Raw genomic sequence first — 12,010 nt, 5'->3', positions numbered from 1 at the left:
TGGCCATTTCTCTGTTGCATTCTGCGGCCGATCTGCGGTCGCACCACCCTGAGCTGACTGCGCAGGTGGTGAAGTGACTGGTACAGAAATCGTAGCCTGACCCCTCTGCTAAACTGGACCTCCCATGAAATGGGGACATACAGTACAAGGGGAAATTTCCCGAGGAACCGCCTGCCATTCTCATTCACAGTATTTTATCTTGTACTCTAACAAAGCAGGAAGGAAACAAGAAAAGAAAAATAAATCAGAAACCCTAAAAAGGAGTAAACTAGTTTATCAAGTGGTGCTTCATATTCTCTTTATTATTATTTTTCTCGCTCGATATCGATATTTGCCTCGGTCCTGACTGATAAAAATTAAGGGTTCACCAAATTATATAGAGAATCAGCTTCTCTATTAGTTCTCACAAAACACATACAATAGTTAATAATTAACACAATAGAGTTTTTTACTGAATAAGTGTAATTAACTAGTCATTAGTCATTTGATGTGTTAAGTAACTTACTTCAGTAATAATATATAACATTATGGGCGTGTTTGGTACGAAGGAAAATATTTTTCGGAAAATGTTTTCTTTTTTTTCCCAGGTTTGGTTGACTTAAACGTTTTGAAAAACATTTTCATTATGAACACATTTTCCTCCAATTGAAGGAAAATATTTTCCTTATCAAGAGAAAGAAAAACATTTTCAAAAACTCTTTCTCAACCTTTCTCACCTTCACCCACCCACCCTACACCCTCACACCTAACCCCACTCCCTCTCTCCAAAAAGGCTTTTTTTCAAATTTCAGTTTTTTTTTTCGTCACCACCAACCCTACACCCTCCCACACAAAAAAAATTATAATTTCAAAATTCTGTTTTTTCGTTTTTCTGCACCCCGCCCCACCACCCACCCCGCACAAAAAAAAGATTTTTTTTTACTTTTTTTTGTAATTTAAAAAGTTTTTTTTTTTTTTTTAAATTTCAGTTTTTTTTTCCGTCACCACCCACCATATACAAAAAAGAAATTTACTTTTTTTTGTAATTTTAAATTTCTGTTTTTTCGTTTTTCTGCACCCCCCTCCCCCCCACGCCCCCTCTCCCCTCCCCGGGAAAAAATATATTTTTTTATATATTTTCAGATTTAGTTTTTTCATCTTTCGGTTTACAGGTTCGAAATTTTACAAGTTCCAAAGTTATGAGTTCAGAGGTTTATGTGTTTGGTAGTTTACGGATTTAGAAATTATAAAGTTAAGAGTTCGAAATTTCGCAATTTTAAAAGTTTAGTGGTTCGAAATTTTATGAAATTTATGGGTTCGAACGGTTGTTGGTTCGAAAGTTTATGATTTTATCTTTATTGTATCTAAATTATTTATGAATACTCTTGAGAAGTTATTTTCCTTAATTTGCGTATCAAACACCGGAAAATAAATAAAATTACTACTTATTTTTCAAAAAAAAAAATTCTTGAAAAATATTTTCCACGAAAAACATTTTCCGTTATACCAAACACACTCTATAACATGACCATTTTCACAAGGTCCTCTATAGAATAAGTGGAAAAAAGAACATAGGGGATTAGAGAAATAAAATTGACCAGCAAAAAGTTGCCAAATTCGGCCCTTTTGTTTCTTTCTTTTTTGTTTTTTTCATTGGATATGATTCTTTTTGTTCTTTAATTTTTGAGTCTAATCCATTTTATATTACGGAAAGGCAGTTGTTGGACAAGTTTTTTCTTTTTTTTCCTGGAAAAATACCTTAAAACCCCCCTAAATTTGGCATGTATTATTGGTTACATTTTTGAACTATCTGTGATCTTAATTACCCCTATACTTGGTTATTCGATAGTTGTTACCCCCTGGACGATCTCATCCTTGAAAAGTGGCATGCACTCGCCTGCCACGTAGATTTTCCTGTCCATGTGGTATTTTTTGAAAAATAAAATATATTTTATACGTTTTTAAGTGTGTTACTTTTTTAGATAATCTTTTTCTAATAATATTTCTAATAAAACTTGGCTAGAACTATATTATTTAGGCTATTTTTTTTATTTGGATAAAATAATAAAGTTTTAGTTATTGTTTCTTGAATTTGACCTGAAAATAAAGATTTATACAGTTGAAATAAATAGTCAAGGCATCTAAAAAGATATAAAAAATACAAAGTTTGATTTTTATTATTTTGGCTATAATTTTTTATATAGCTCTAAATTATGGAGCTCTAAAATATATTTTTTACACATATTACTGGAAAAAGTAGAAATACACAGTTGAATTAAATAGTCATTGCATCAAAAAAAGAAATAAAAAGAGTGTACAATTGCAAGTTTATTATTTTGGCTATACCTTTTTATTTGGTAAAAAATAATATAGTTGTAGCCATTTTTTTTTACTGATTTGACTCGAAAATAAAAATACACATTTAAAATAAATAGACATTATATCTAAAGAAAAAAATAACAGAAAATACACAACTAGTACTCCATTATTTTTGCTAAAAAATTTTTATTTGGCTAAAATGATGGAGTTTCAACCAAAGTTTTACAAATTTGGCCAAAAAAAAGAAGAAATATGCAGCTGGAACAAATAGACATTATATCTATAGAATAAATTAAAAAGAATAAAAGTTAGAGTAAAGTACACATTATATGTTAAGATGAAGCAAGAAGAAATACATAGTTGTAAAAATTAAATCATTAAATATGACTATATGACAATTAAAAGTTAAAAAAAAAACTACTTGGGCGTTTATTTTTCAATTTTTCTTCACTTCCACGCGCTTAAAAGAGAGTGCACCGACACTCTTCGCCACATTAGCATCCAGGGAAGTAATTGCTCTCAAAAGGCCAAGTTCAGGGGGGTAATTAAGACCACAAATAGTTTAGGGGTGTAACTAATAATTTGTGTCAAGTTTAGGGTGATTTTAGGTATTCAGCTTTTTTTTTTTAATAATCGAGAAATATCATAGGCCAGTGGAGCGCAATTCGAGAACGATAGATTACTAGTTCACTGTTCGAAACTCGATGAATAATGAATTCTCTCATATATATTTTTTCACTTAAATACCAAAGTTTTGCCTACGACATAATTTTTTTTTTTTAAAAAGGGAGTGCCTCACCCAACTGACAATAGTTGTATGAGAACTCTTTTAATCTCATATATTTGTGGACCCATATCTTACACATTTGGGTTCACAAAATTCTAGGACCACAAAATTATGACACGAATAAAAAAATCTCGCACAACTAACGTTTGTTGCGTGAGGCACCTCACGCAAAATTGGACAAGCAGTCAATTCAAGCAAATGTATCTCACCGCAGAAATATTCAAAGATAAGTAAAGATAACCGATTCAAACAATTTTTTAGCTGAAAGTTTCTTTTTTCTTTTCACGTGTCATTTATCCAAATATTCCATCACAAGTCTGTTAAAAGAAGGTGAAAATCATGTATAGTACCCTTTTTCCTAAGTGACAAGCTCAGGACCACCACTAAATCTGATTCCTTTTTCTTTCTCTTGGCCATACTTATAAGACCTAACAGCAAGTAACTTAGTAGGGGCCTCCCTTCTTCAAACCCTCTATATCAAGAACTCAAATCCATCCAACAGATACCTGACATTATCAGTAGATCCCATGCAAAAGTTGAACGATTTTAACTTCTATGCACTGACGAGTAAAATATTTTTCTGACAATCATGTTATCTAAAAGATAGGGCAACCTAGTGCACTAAGCTCCCGCTACGCGCAGGGTCCAGAGAAGGGCCGGACCACAAGGTCTATTGTACGCAGCCTTACCCAGCATTTTTTGCAAAAGGTTGTTTATACGGCTCGAACCCGTGACTTCCTGATCATATGGCATCAACTTTACCGATTACGTGATGGTCCCCTTCTAGGTTACCTAAAAGATAACCACAGGAAACCATCCTTAAAAAAGTGAGATTAGCATGCCTATAAAATAAAGCAGTTACCCTTAACAACCTACTAAAACACACGGATCGTGTAATAATTCTTTACACCGTCAGTTTATATAAGTCAAATCCGAGTTGGAAAGCCATCTTGTAGACAGACAGGAAAACAAACATGCATTCACTCCCACGTGAAGTGAATATCCTCAATGGCTAAAGCCTCTTACTCATTGTGGAAGATAAACTTGTGTGGCCCTAGTAAACTTAAAGAGCCACTACAAAAGAGAGGACAACCTAGTGCACTAAACTCCGGTAATATGCAAGGTCCGAGGAAGAGTCGGACCACAAGGATCTATTGTACGCAGTTTTACCCTGCATTTCTACAAGAGTTTGTTTTCACGGTTCGAACCCGTGAACTCATGGTCACATGTCAGCAACTTTACCAGTTACGCAAGGCTCCTCTTCCCACTGCAACAAATCTTGGTGCAACCATTATGACTTTCAAATTAGGATGCACTGCATAGGATGTAAAATTTAGCACAAATCACCCAACCATGAAAAAGAAAAATGGTGTCATTGTTTCACCAAATGTGAACAGGTTGAATAAGTTGGTACAGTAGAACTCCAAAATTCTGCATATAAAATTTGCTCAAAATAGCAATCAGACATGTTAAAAATGTTATATGTGGCAGTTGAACAGGGGAAGTACAAAGTGACAGGTGAAATTTTCCACTTCAAACTCTTAACTGTTGATACAAAAAAATCAAGATTATATTTTCCATAAAAATCCACTTTCAAGTTATATAGTCCTCACATGCAGTCCAATAAACCACTTAGCGTCTATTGAAAGTGACACCTCCAATTCTCCCCCTTATATATTCTCTCTTGACCAACCTTAATTTTCTTGAGGCCATTCTACACCCCCTATTTTCACTCAAACAAAAGGCAAATATTCAAGAAATAACCAACTTTTAATTTCCTCTACACATTTAAGAAGGATGAAGTCACCACCAACTCATGTCTTCTTTAAACATAAAAGTATGCTTCTTAGGTTGCTTATATTCATACTAGGCATTTGCTCAATAAACAGAACTAACCTTTGTTGTGACCAACCTTTTGCCACCCCAATATCTTCTTCTTCTTCTACCCCTTCAAGTTTTTCAGTGATTCAATCATCATTGAAACAGTTAAATATTGAAGGGTATTTTAGTTTCAAGAATTTCGATCACGCGGCCAAAGACTTTGGCAACAGATATCACTTCTTGCCATCGGCAGTTCTGTATCCAAAATCAGTTTCTGATATATCATCTACCATAAAACATGTTTTTGACATGGGTGTTACTACAGACCTAACTGTTGCTGCTAGAGGTCATGGTCATTCTCTAGAAGGCCAAGCTCAAGCTTACCAAGGAGTAGTGATCAATATGGAATCGCTTCGAGCGCCAGCAATGCGTTTCCACACAGGGAATCAAGAACTGCCTTTTGTTGATGTCTCTGCAGGAGAACTTTGGATAAACATCCTGCATGAAAGTCTTAAACTTGGATTAACACCAAAATCTTGGACTGATTATCTTCACCTCACCGTTGGAGGGACTTTGTCGAATGCCGGAATCAGTGGTCAAGCATTCAAACATGGACCACAGATCAATAATGTTTACCAACTTGAGGTTGTCACTGGTATGTTCATGCACAACAATCTTATTATTCCCCAGTTTCCATAGTATCAAGCATTCATTAGAAAGTAGTCGTGCGGGGAGAGTTTAATCTTCCCATTTTATTTTGAGTTTAAGTTCTATACAGTGATGATAGTACAAAAAAGCGAAATTAGCAACCTGAAAAAATTAGGCAAGTTACATGTTACAATAGGTTAAAATATACATATAGTGTAAACATTCTTTACACTAGTGTATTTAAGTCAAATGATGCCTCTATTATATTCCAACTGAGTACCAAATCAACACCTAGAAGTCAGACTAATCAGTTAAAGTGTTTACATTGTGGACTTGGACTCAAGAAAGTCTACAGCGGAAGGCAATTTTGTTACAACAAGTCATCAACTTTTTTTCTTTTGATTAATCTAACTTTTGGATAATCAACTATAACTATTGGAAAATTTCACATCCCTCCATTTTGTAAGTTGGATCGCCACATATTATATTGCTTTGAGGTTATTAATAATACATTCTTGCATAGGTAAAGGAGAGGTGATTACTTGTTCAGAGGAGAAGAATGCTGACCTGTTCTATGGTGTATTAGGAGGACTAGGCCAGTTTGGTATCATCACAAGGGCTAGAATTGCTCTTGAACCAGCACCTAAAAAGGTAATTTTTCCAACTCCAAATATCAAATAAGTTAACATTAATTAGAATAAAGAGTAACCCGGTGCACTAAGCTCCCGCTATGCGCGGGGTCCGGGGAAGGGAGTATCTATTATACGCAGTGCCAGAGGCTATTTCCACGACTCGAACTCATGACCTCTTGGTCACATGGCAACAACTTTGCAAGTTACGCCAAAGCTCCGTTCACATTAATTAGAATAAGATTTTAAAAAAATAAAAAGAAAACAAGTCCAGTAATTTCTATTAAAGTTCAATTATTTACAGGTAAAGTGGATCAGAGTGCTGTATTCAGATTTCTCCACATTTTCCTATGATCAAGAACACTTGATATCATCCGAGAACTCTTTTGACTATATAGAAGGATTTGTCATTATCAATAGAACAGGATTGTTAAACAACTGGAGGTCTACTTTCAATCCTAAAGATCCACTTCTAGCCAAAGAGTTCAGTTCTGAGGGAAAAGTTCTGTACTGCCTAGAAGTTGCCAAATACTTCAATCCAGAAGAGACAACCAAAACTGATCAGGTAAGATATTTTTAAAGTCATTTTAAGCTTCTAGCTTTTGACAAAAAGGCAGGCCAGTGCACTAAGCTCCCGCTATGCGTGGGATCTGGGAAAGGACCGGACCACAAGGGTACGTAGTGTTACCTTACATTTCTGCAAGAGGTTGTTTCCACGGCTCGAACCCGTGACCTCTTGGTCATATGGTAGCTTCTAGCTTTTGACAACTTTGCAAAAATGTTCACCTAAACATGTCCATATCTTGACTCTTGTTTTTCTTAACATTACAGAATGTTGATGTTCTTTTATCAAAGTTGAATTATATCCAATCGACGCTGTTCCAATCAGAAGTATCCTACGTGGATTTCCTCAACAGAGTTCACGTATCCGAGATGAAACTTCAAGAGAAGGGGTTATGGGATATTCCTCATCCATGGCTAAACCTTCTAATTCCAAAGAGCAAGATTCATGACTTTGCACGAGAAGTTTTTGGGAAGATACTTACCGACACTAGCCACGGTCCTATACTCATCTACCCAGTCAACAAATCAAAGTACTGAAATCATCATCACTCAACTAATCTTCTTATTAAGGATATATGCATTTTCCTAACATGATCTATGATCATTTTGTGTTGCAGGTGGAGAAAAGGAACATCAGTAGTTACACCTGAAGAAGATGTTATGTATCTAATAGCATTTCTATCTTCTGCCATGCCATCTTCAACAGGAAAGGACGGCGTAGAATATATTCTAAATAAGAATAAGAAGATACTAAACTTTTGCAGAAAAGCACATATTGGAATGAAACAGTATTTGCCACACTACACAACGCAGGAAGACTGGAAAGGTCACTTTGGTCCCCAGTGGGAAACATTTAAAAGGAGGAAATCTACATATGACCCTTTGGCTATCCTAGCTCCTGGCCAGAGAATTTTTAGAAGAGCATCAGGCGTTCAACAACAATGACTTCTTCCGAAAAATAAATAGCTATATAGAGTTCTTTTACATAGATCTATGGCTATAATGCTCCTCCATAGTGTACACATGTAACAATGTTGAAGCATTGTAGCATTCTTTTCGGAACGAACTATCTTTGTACATGAATACTTGAAACTAGCAATGAATCTAATGTTTGTGCCTAGCAGAACTCATTAAAGATTCAGTAAGATTCGACCCACGATTGAAATTTTCATTTCACAAAAGAACTTTTAATATGGAATTTCTACTATGTTTCCTAGTACCATCTCAAACACAACAAGATACGTCAAATAGAGAAGTGCACAAAGGAGCAATAACAGATTGACAACTAAGCATATTAACGAAAATGTCCATCGTGATTGATCATTAATTTCATACACTAGGATAGAACTTATTGCTTGAACAAACTGTAAGACAAATTCAATGCATGTTCAGTCGAGAGCTGAGAGTCTAAGAGTGCTAGTAAAACTGGAAAACACCTCAGAAGTCCACCTTAAGTTGTAGTGTGGATAGATTTACTTCTTTGCAGGTTCTGTCCAGCCAAGGCCCGGTCGCTTAATGCTTTCACGTGGTCCTTCATAGTCCCAAGCATCACGAATAGAAGCCTCAAAGTCAGTGGTATCGGTTGCGATAGGAAGAACACTATTTAAATCGTCTCTTGCTCCTAGACCTCCGGCTCTTATAACATCATCCATAGTGATATCTGCCTCCATATTTACTTCGCCTTGAGAATTCACATGTCGTGGAGCTACATCGCCTGCGACATTCCTACCACCTTGACCTTGATTCCCTTCAGATGTCACTTCCCCTGAAGCCTTATGCAGTTTTTGATTGGATTCACTGCTTTCATTCTTAATGCTATAATCTTTCTTAATTGCTGCAGTTAAAGATCCATCATTTCAGGGCAAGACATCATGCGCATTTGCAACATTTGGAATTGATTAAGATCATAGGCAATCTATTATCATCTAATTAGACGATTGCAAAGTTTCGGAACGCCTCATACATTGTGTTAACAAGAAAAATCATGAAAAGATGATATACAGAAAAAAGTGTACACTTTCCTCAGAAACTATGCTAAAGCTTCTCTTTCCACAAAAAGAATGATCCAAGTTTTTATTTCTCCTTTCTTTTTCCAGAAAAGGTAAAAATTACTGAATTTAGGATGAACTAAGTTCTTGATACCTTCAAGGTTGGCATTTAGAAATGTTGTTAAGCCCAATATCTGGTACTTATTCTTTACTTATTGCATCTCCTTCTGAATTTCTGTCCATTGACCTTTCATCTTCAATCAAGAAAATATTGCCGTCTTCAGGCGCATGACAAATCAAGGATGTAAATTGTGATTACCAGTTTTCTTATTTGGTTAAAGAGATCCAGTCAACAAAGAATTGGAGTTCACAAGTGTTTGAGCGAAGTTTATCAAATTTACCAAGCTTTAAATCTTCCTAAGGAAAGCTCGCTCGGACAGTTTGTTGGGACAATACTTTCCAGAACTTAAAGTGAGTAACGAATTGTCCAATAACTTTATGGTTATATACTGACATAGAGATAACAATTCCAACAGCACACCGAGCAAGAGCCCTCTTCACTGTCACAGTGTTGTGCCTCAACTCTGTTTTTCCTGAGTCCTGACTAAGGAAAAAAACTTAACTAAAAAAGAGAGTGAGACACGAGTATCTTATTTCTCTTTGGAGAGAAGAAAGTAAATCAAAAACTGTTTCTTTCCGTTCTGCAGGACATTATTTACTCTTGCTGAAGTGAACATTTTGCCAGTTTCTGAACCAAGTGGATACACCGTTTCCTGCTTAATAAATAAGCAAAGGACGTTTCATAATCTTATGGATAATCATCCCAATGCCGACATGTTTTGCAAGTGCCATTTACCCTTTATATTATGATGATGGACTTCATTCTCAGAATATGTGAAGTACGTGCAAAATTTTATCGAAATCCCTTCCTCTGCTTTGATTATGTCACCTGCTCTAGAAGACTGCTACACTTAACTTTGAGTAAGATCCTACGTCTTAAATTTGTCGCGCTCCATAAAAAGTAATATCTATATACGCTTTAAGGAATGTTCAAGTTGGTTTTACGATTTTGCCTATGCAATTTTTTGGGCTCTGATGCTATGTTACTCCTTTCCACCACATTATTATGTACTTTAACTATTTTTCTGATGAACATTATGTCTTTGAATGATTTGATTATCTTTTTCCAATGATATACCTTTCACGAAAACCATTAGTTCAACAACCTCTTGCAGAAACCAAAAGACGGATACGATTCTCTGATCTGTTTTGAAACTTAAAATAGCACAAACCTATGCATAAAACTAATTTCTTTCAGCAAAACAGATATATTGTTAGGAGACAAGGCATGCACGGTAACAAGTTGAAATACCTTGAGAAGTTCCAAGATTATTGTGGTCCATTCTGCCTTAAATTAACACAGAAGATAAGATTTCCGCTAGCAAATATCTTCACCAGTTCACAACCGCTCGAGAAAACCTTCAACAACCCTGTTACAGCAAAAGCATCTATTACAATCAAAGGACAAGAAACTATGACAAACTGTACTAAACAGCCCAAGAAATGAGGAAGAGAAGAGGCAATATAATTCTCAATATTTTCCAGATCAAGACTGAAGTTGGAAAACCAAATGATTGTTGTTACTAAATTCCATTACTCACGCTTTTTATTGTCTTCACTCTCAAAAAAGACAAACAGAAGACGTAACGTGGAACCAAAAGTCTAAAATCTACTGATTACCAATTCCAGTCATTTTTTAAACAAGTCACCAAGAGTAACACATATAACTACAGAATCAAACACTACATCAAGAAACCATGTTGTATGAATCTTTCAAGATAAGTTCAACCGCTCCAAAACACTAACGATCTCTCAATCCCACCCTCCCTCCGCCCAAAAAGTAAAGCATAAACTACTAGGCAAGTCTTCAACATACAACAAACAATTACGCCTTAATACCAAATAAGTTGAGACCTGCTATATGAATCCTCACTGATCATGTTCCACATTTAACTTCATCAATCCAATATTATAAAAATAAAATAAAAAAGTACTAGTATAAGTTTTCTATATTTCATACTGACATTCGAATCTCCAATAGGGCTAAAAGACCCCCTACTACTACACCACACTACACTTGGCTCTACACATTTACAGAGCTAACCCCTGTCCAGGTGCCTGGCAGAGCGAAAGCATAGGACCTAAAGTAGACGTATTAACATGGCTAAAATATATTCCCAACTAGGCAAGTCTTCAACATAAGCTAGCAATTTAGAAAGAATTAATCCAATCTCTCATATAGCAAGACTGTGAAAACATAGCTAGAACCATCACAAGAAAACAAGTTATACATCGAGCAATGCTCACAAAATAATCAACAACAACAACAAACCTAGTGTAATCTCATAAATAAGGGTACGGGGAATATAGTGTGCACGCAACCTTATCCCACCCTTGTTGGAGTAAGGAGGTTGTTTCCGGTAGACTCTCGGCTCCAAGCAAACATGCAAATACAACAACAGTATAAAGAAGAAATACAGTAGTATAAAAGTCAGGAAAACAGTAACAACAGCGAGGAAGCAGAACAACCAACACAAGCAATCAACAAACAGTAAAAAGAAACAAATTTAAGAAGAAAAACCATTCTTGGCTATGTTAATGCACCTATTGATTTTTATAAAACAATTTAACTGTATGTTTCAAAAAGATTGAAAGGGATTAAAAGACTAACCAAGATGAAGCATAAGCAAAAGGGTGTCTCCAAATTCCAATATCAACTATTCTGCTATTCTGTGGCACTATGTTATGGAATTCTTGAGCACTGTTTTTTTTTTTTAATTATTATGCTAGAGTTGAGTTATTGAGTTGACAGTACAAAAAAATACGTGTCCTAGAGGAATAGAGGACACGTAAATTTGTCTTTATGTAATGCACTGCTAACTTTATGAATTGGATTCTGTTTGCCCCAAAGGCCAATCTTGATTTGTGCACATTGTATTGGTCCAAGTGTTAAGTGATTTATCATATCCCAACCGTTTTTTTTTCGTTTATAACTTTTTGCTCTTTTTATAAATTTTATATCAGTAAAAATAAACAACTATTTTTATAAAATGTTAATCTATGATAAACTTAAATAAAGAAATAAAATCAGTGAGTATTTATATAATTGATCCCAATTTACGGAGCCAGAGAATAGCTTATGGTTTTGGTCGAATGCGGTAGCTTTGGTTCAAACTCTGTATAATTTTATTAAATATATATAAATTATTAATTTA

At 35.2% G+C, this 12,010-nt stretch overlaps 2 protein-coding genes across 4 annotated transcripts; one reads left to right on the top strand and one right to left on the bottom strand.

Moving 5' to 3' along the window:
• The first annotated feature begins 3,312 nt into the window (after positions 1-3,312).
• LOC104103263 (cytokinin dehydrogenase 1) lies at positions 3,313-7,918 on the top strand. The gene is made up of 5 exons (XM_009611148.3): positions 3,313-5,561; positions 6,078-6,205; positions 6,488-6,748; positions 7,015-7,277; positions 7,365-7,918. Exons 1-5 carry the CDS (start codon positions 4,883-4,885, stop codon positions 7,690-7,692), a joined length of 1,659 nt encoding a protein of 552 aa, XP_009609443.1. The 5' UTR covers positions 3,313-4,882; the 3' UTR covers positions 7,693-7,918.
• A 123-nt stretch (positions 7,919-8,041) lies between these two features.
• Positions 8,042-11,624, bottom strand: LOC104103265 (uncharacterized). Of its 3 annotated transcripts, none has more exons than XM_009611154.4 (4): positions 11,467-11,622; positions 11,128-11,227; positions 10,108-10,225; positions 8,042-8,581 (listed from the first exon to the last, which is right to left on the bottom strand). In XM_009611154.4, exons 3-4 carry the CDS (start codon positions 10,136-10,138, stop codon positions 8,220-8,222), a joined length of 393 nt encoding a protein of 130 aa, XP_009609449.1. In that variant the 5' UTR covers positions 10,139-10,225; positions 11,128-11,227; positions 11,467-11,622; the 3' UTR covers positions 8,042-8,219. The 3 variants fall into 3 exon arrangements, with proteins under 3 accessions (XP_009609449.1, XP_009609447.1, XP_009609444.1); XM_009611152.4 differs by having other exon boundaries at positions 11,178-11,227; XM_009611149.4 differs by lacking the exon at positions 11,128-11,227 and having other exon boundaries at positions 11,467-11,624.
• Between the last annotated feature and the right edge of the window lie 386 nt (positions 11,625-12,010).

The sequence above is a fragment of the Nicotiana tomentosiformis genome, chromosome 4, assembly GCF_000390325.3.
Source record: "Nicotiana tomentosiformis chromosome 4, ASM39032v3, whole genome shotgun sequence".
Lineage (NCBI taxonomy): Eukaryota > Viridiplantae > Streptophyta > Magnoliopsida > Solanales > Solanaceae > Nicotiana > Nicotiana tomentosiformis.
The sequence above is the reverse complement of the archived record's forward strand: the minus strand, read 5'-3'. Positions and strand labels throughout refer to the sequence as shown.

Excerpts from the sequence above, each read along its gene's own strand:
- LOC104103263 (XM_009611148.3), top strand. The coding sequence starts at position 4,883 with ATGAAGTCACCACCAACTCATGTCTTCTTTAAACATAAAAGTATGCTT. Across the intron at positions 5,562-6,077 it reads CCAACTTGAGGTTGTCACTG|GTAAAGGAGAGGTGATTACT; the intron begins GTATGTTCATGC and ends ATTCTTGCATAG. Across the intron at positions 7,278-7,364 it reads TACCCAGTCAACAAATCAAA|GTGGAGAAAAGGAACATCAG; the intron begins GTACTGAAATCA and ends TTTGTGTTGCAG.
- LOC104103265 (XM_009611149.4), bottom strand. The coding sequence starts at position 10,138 with ATGGACCACAATAATCTTGGAACTTCTCAAG. Across the intron at positions 8,582-10,107 it reads TAATCTTGGAACTTCTCAAG|CAATTAAGAAAGATTATAGC; the intron begins GTATTTCAACTT and ends CTTTAACTGCAG.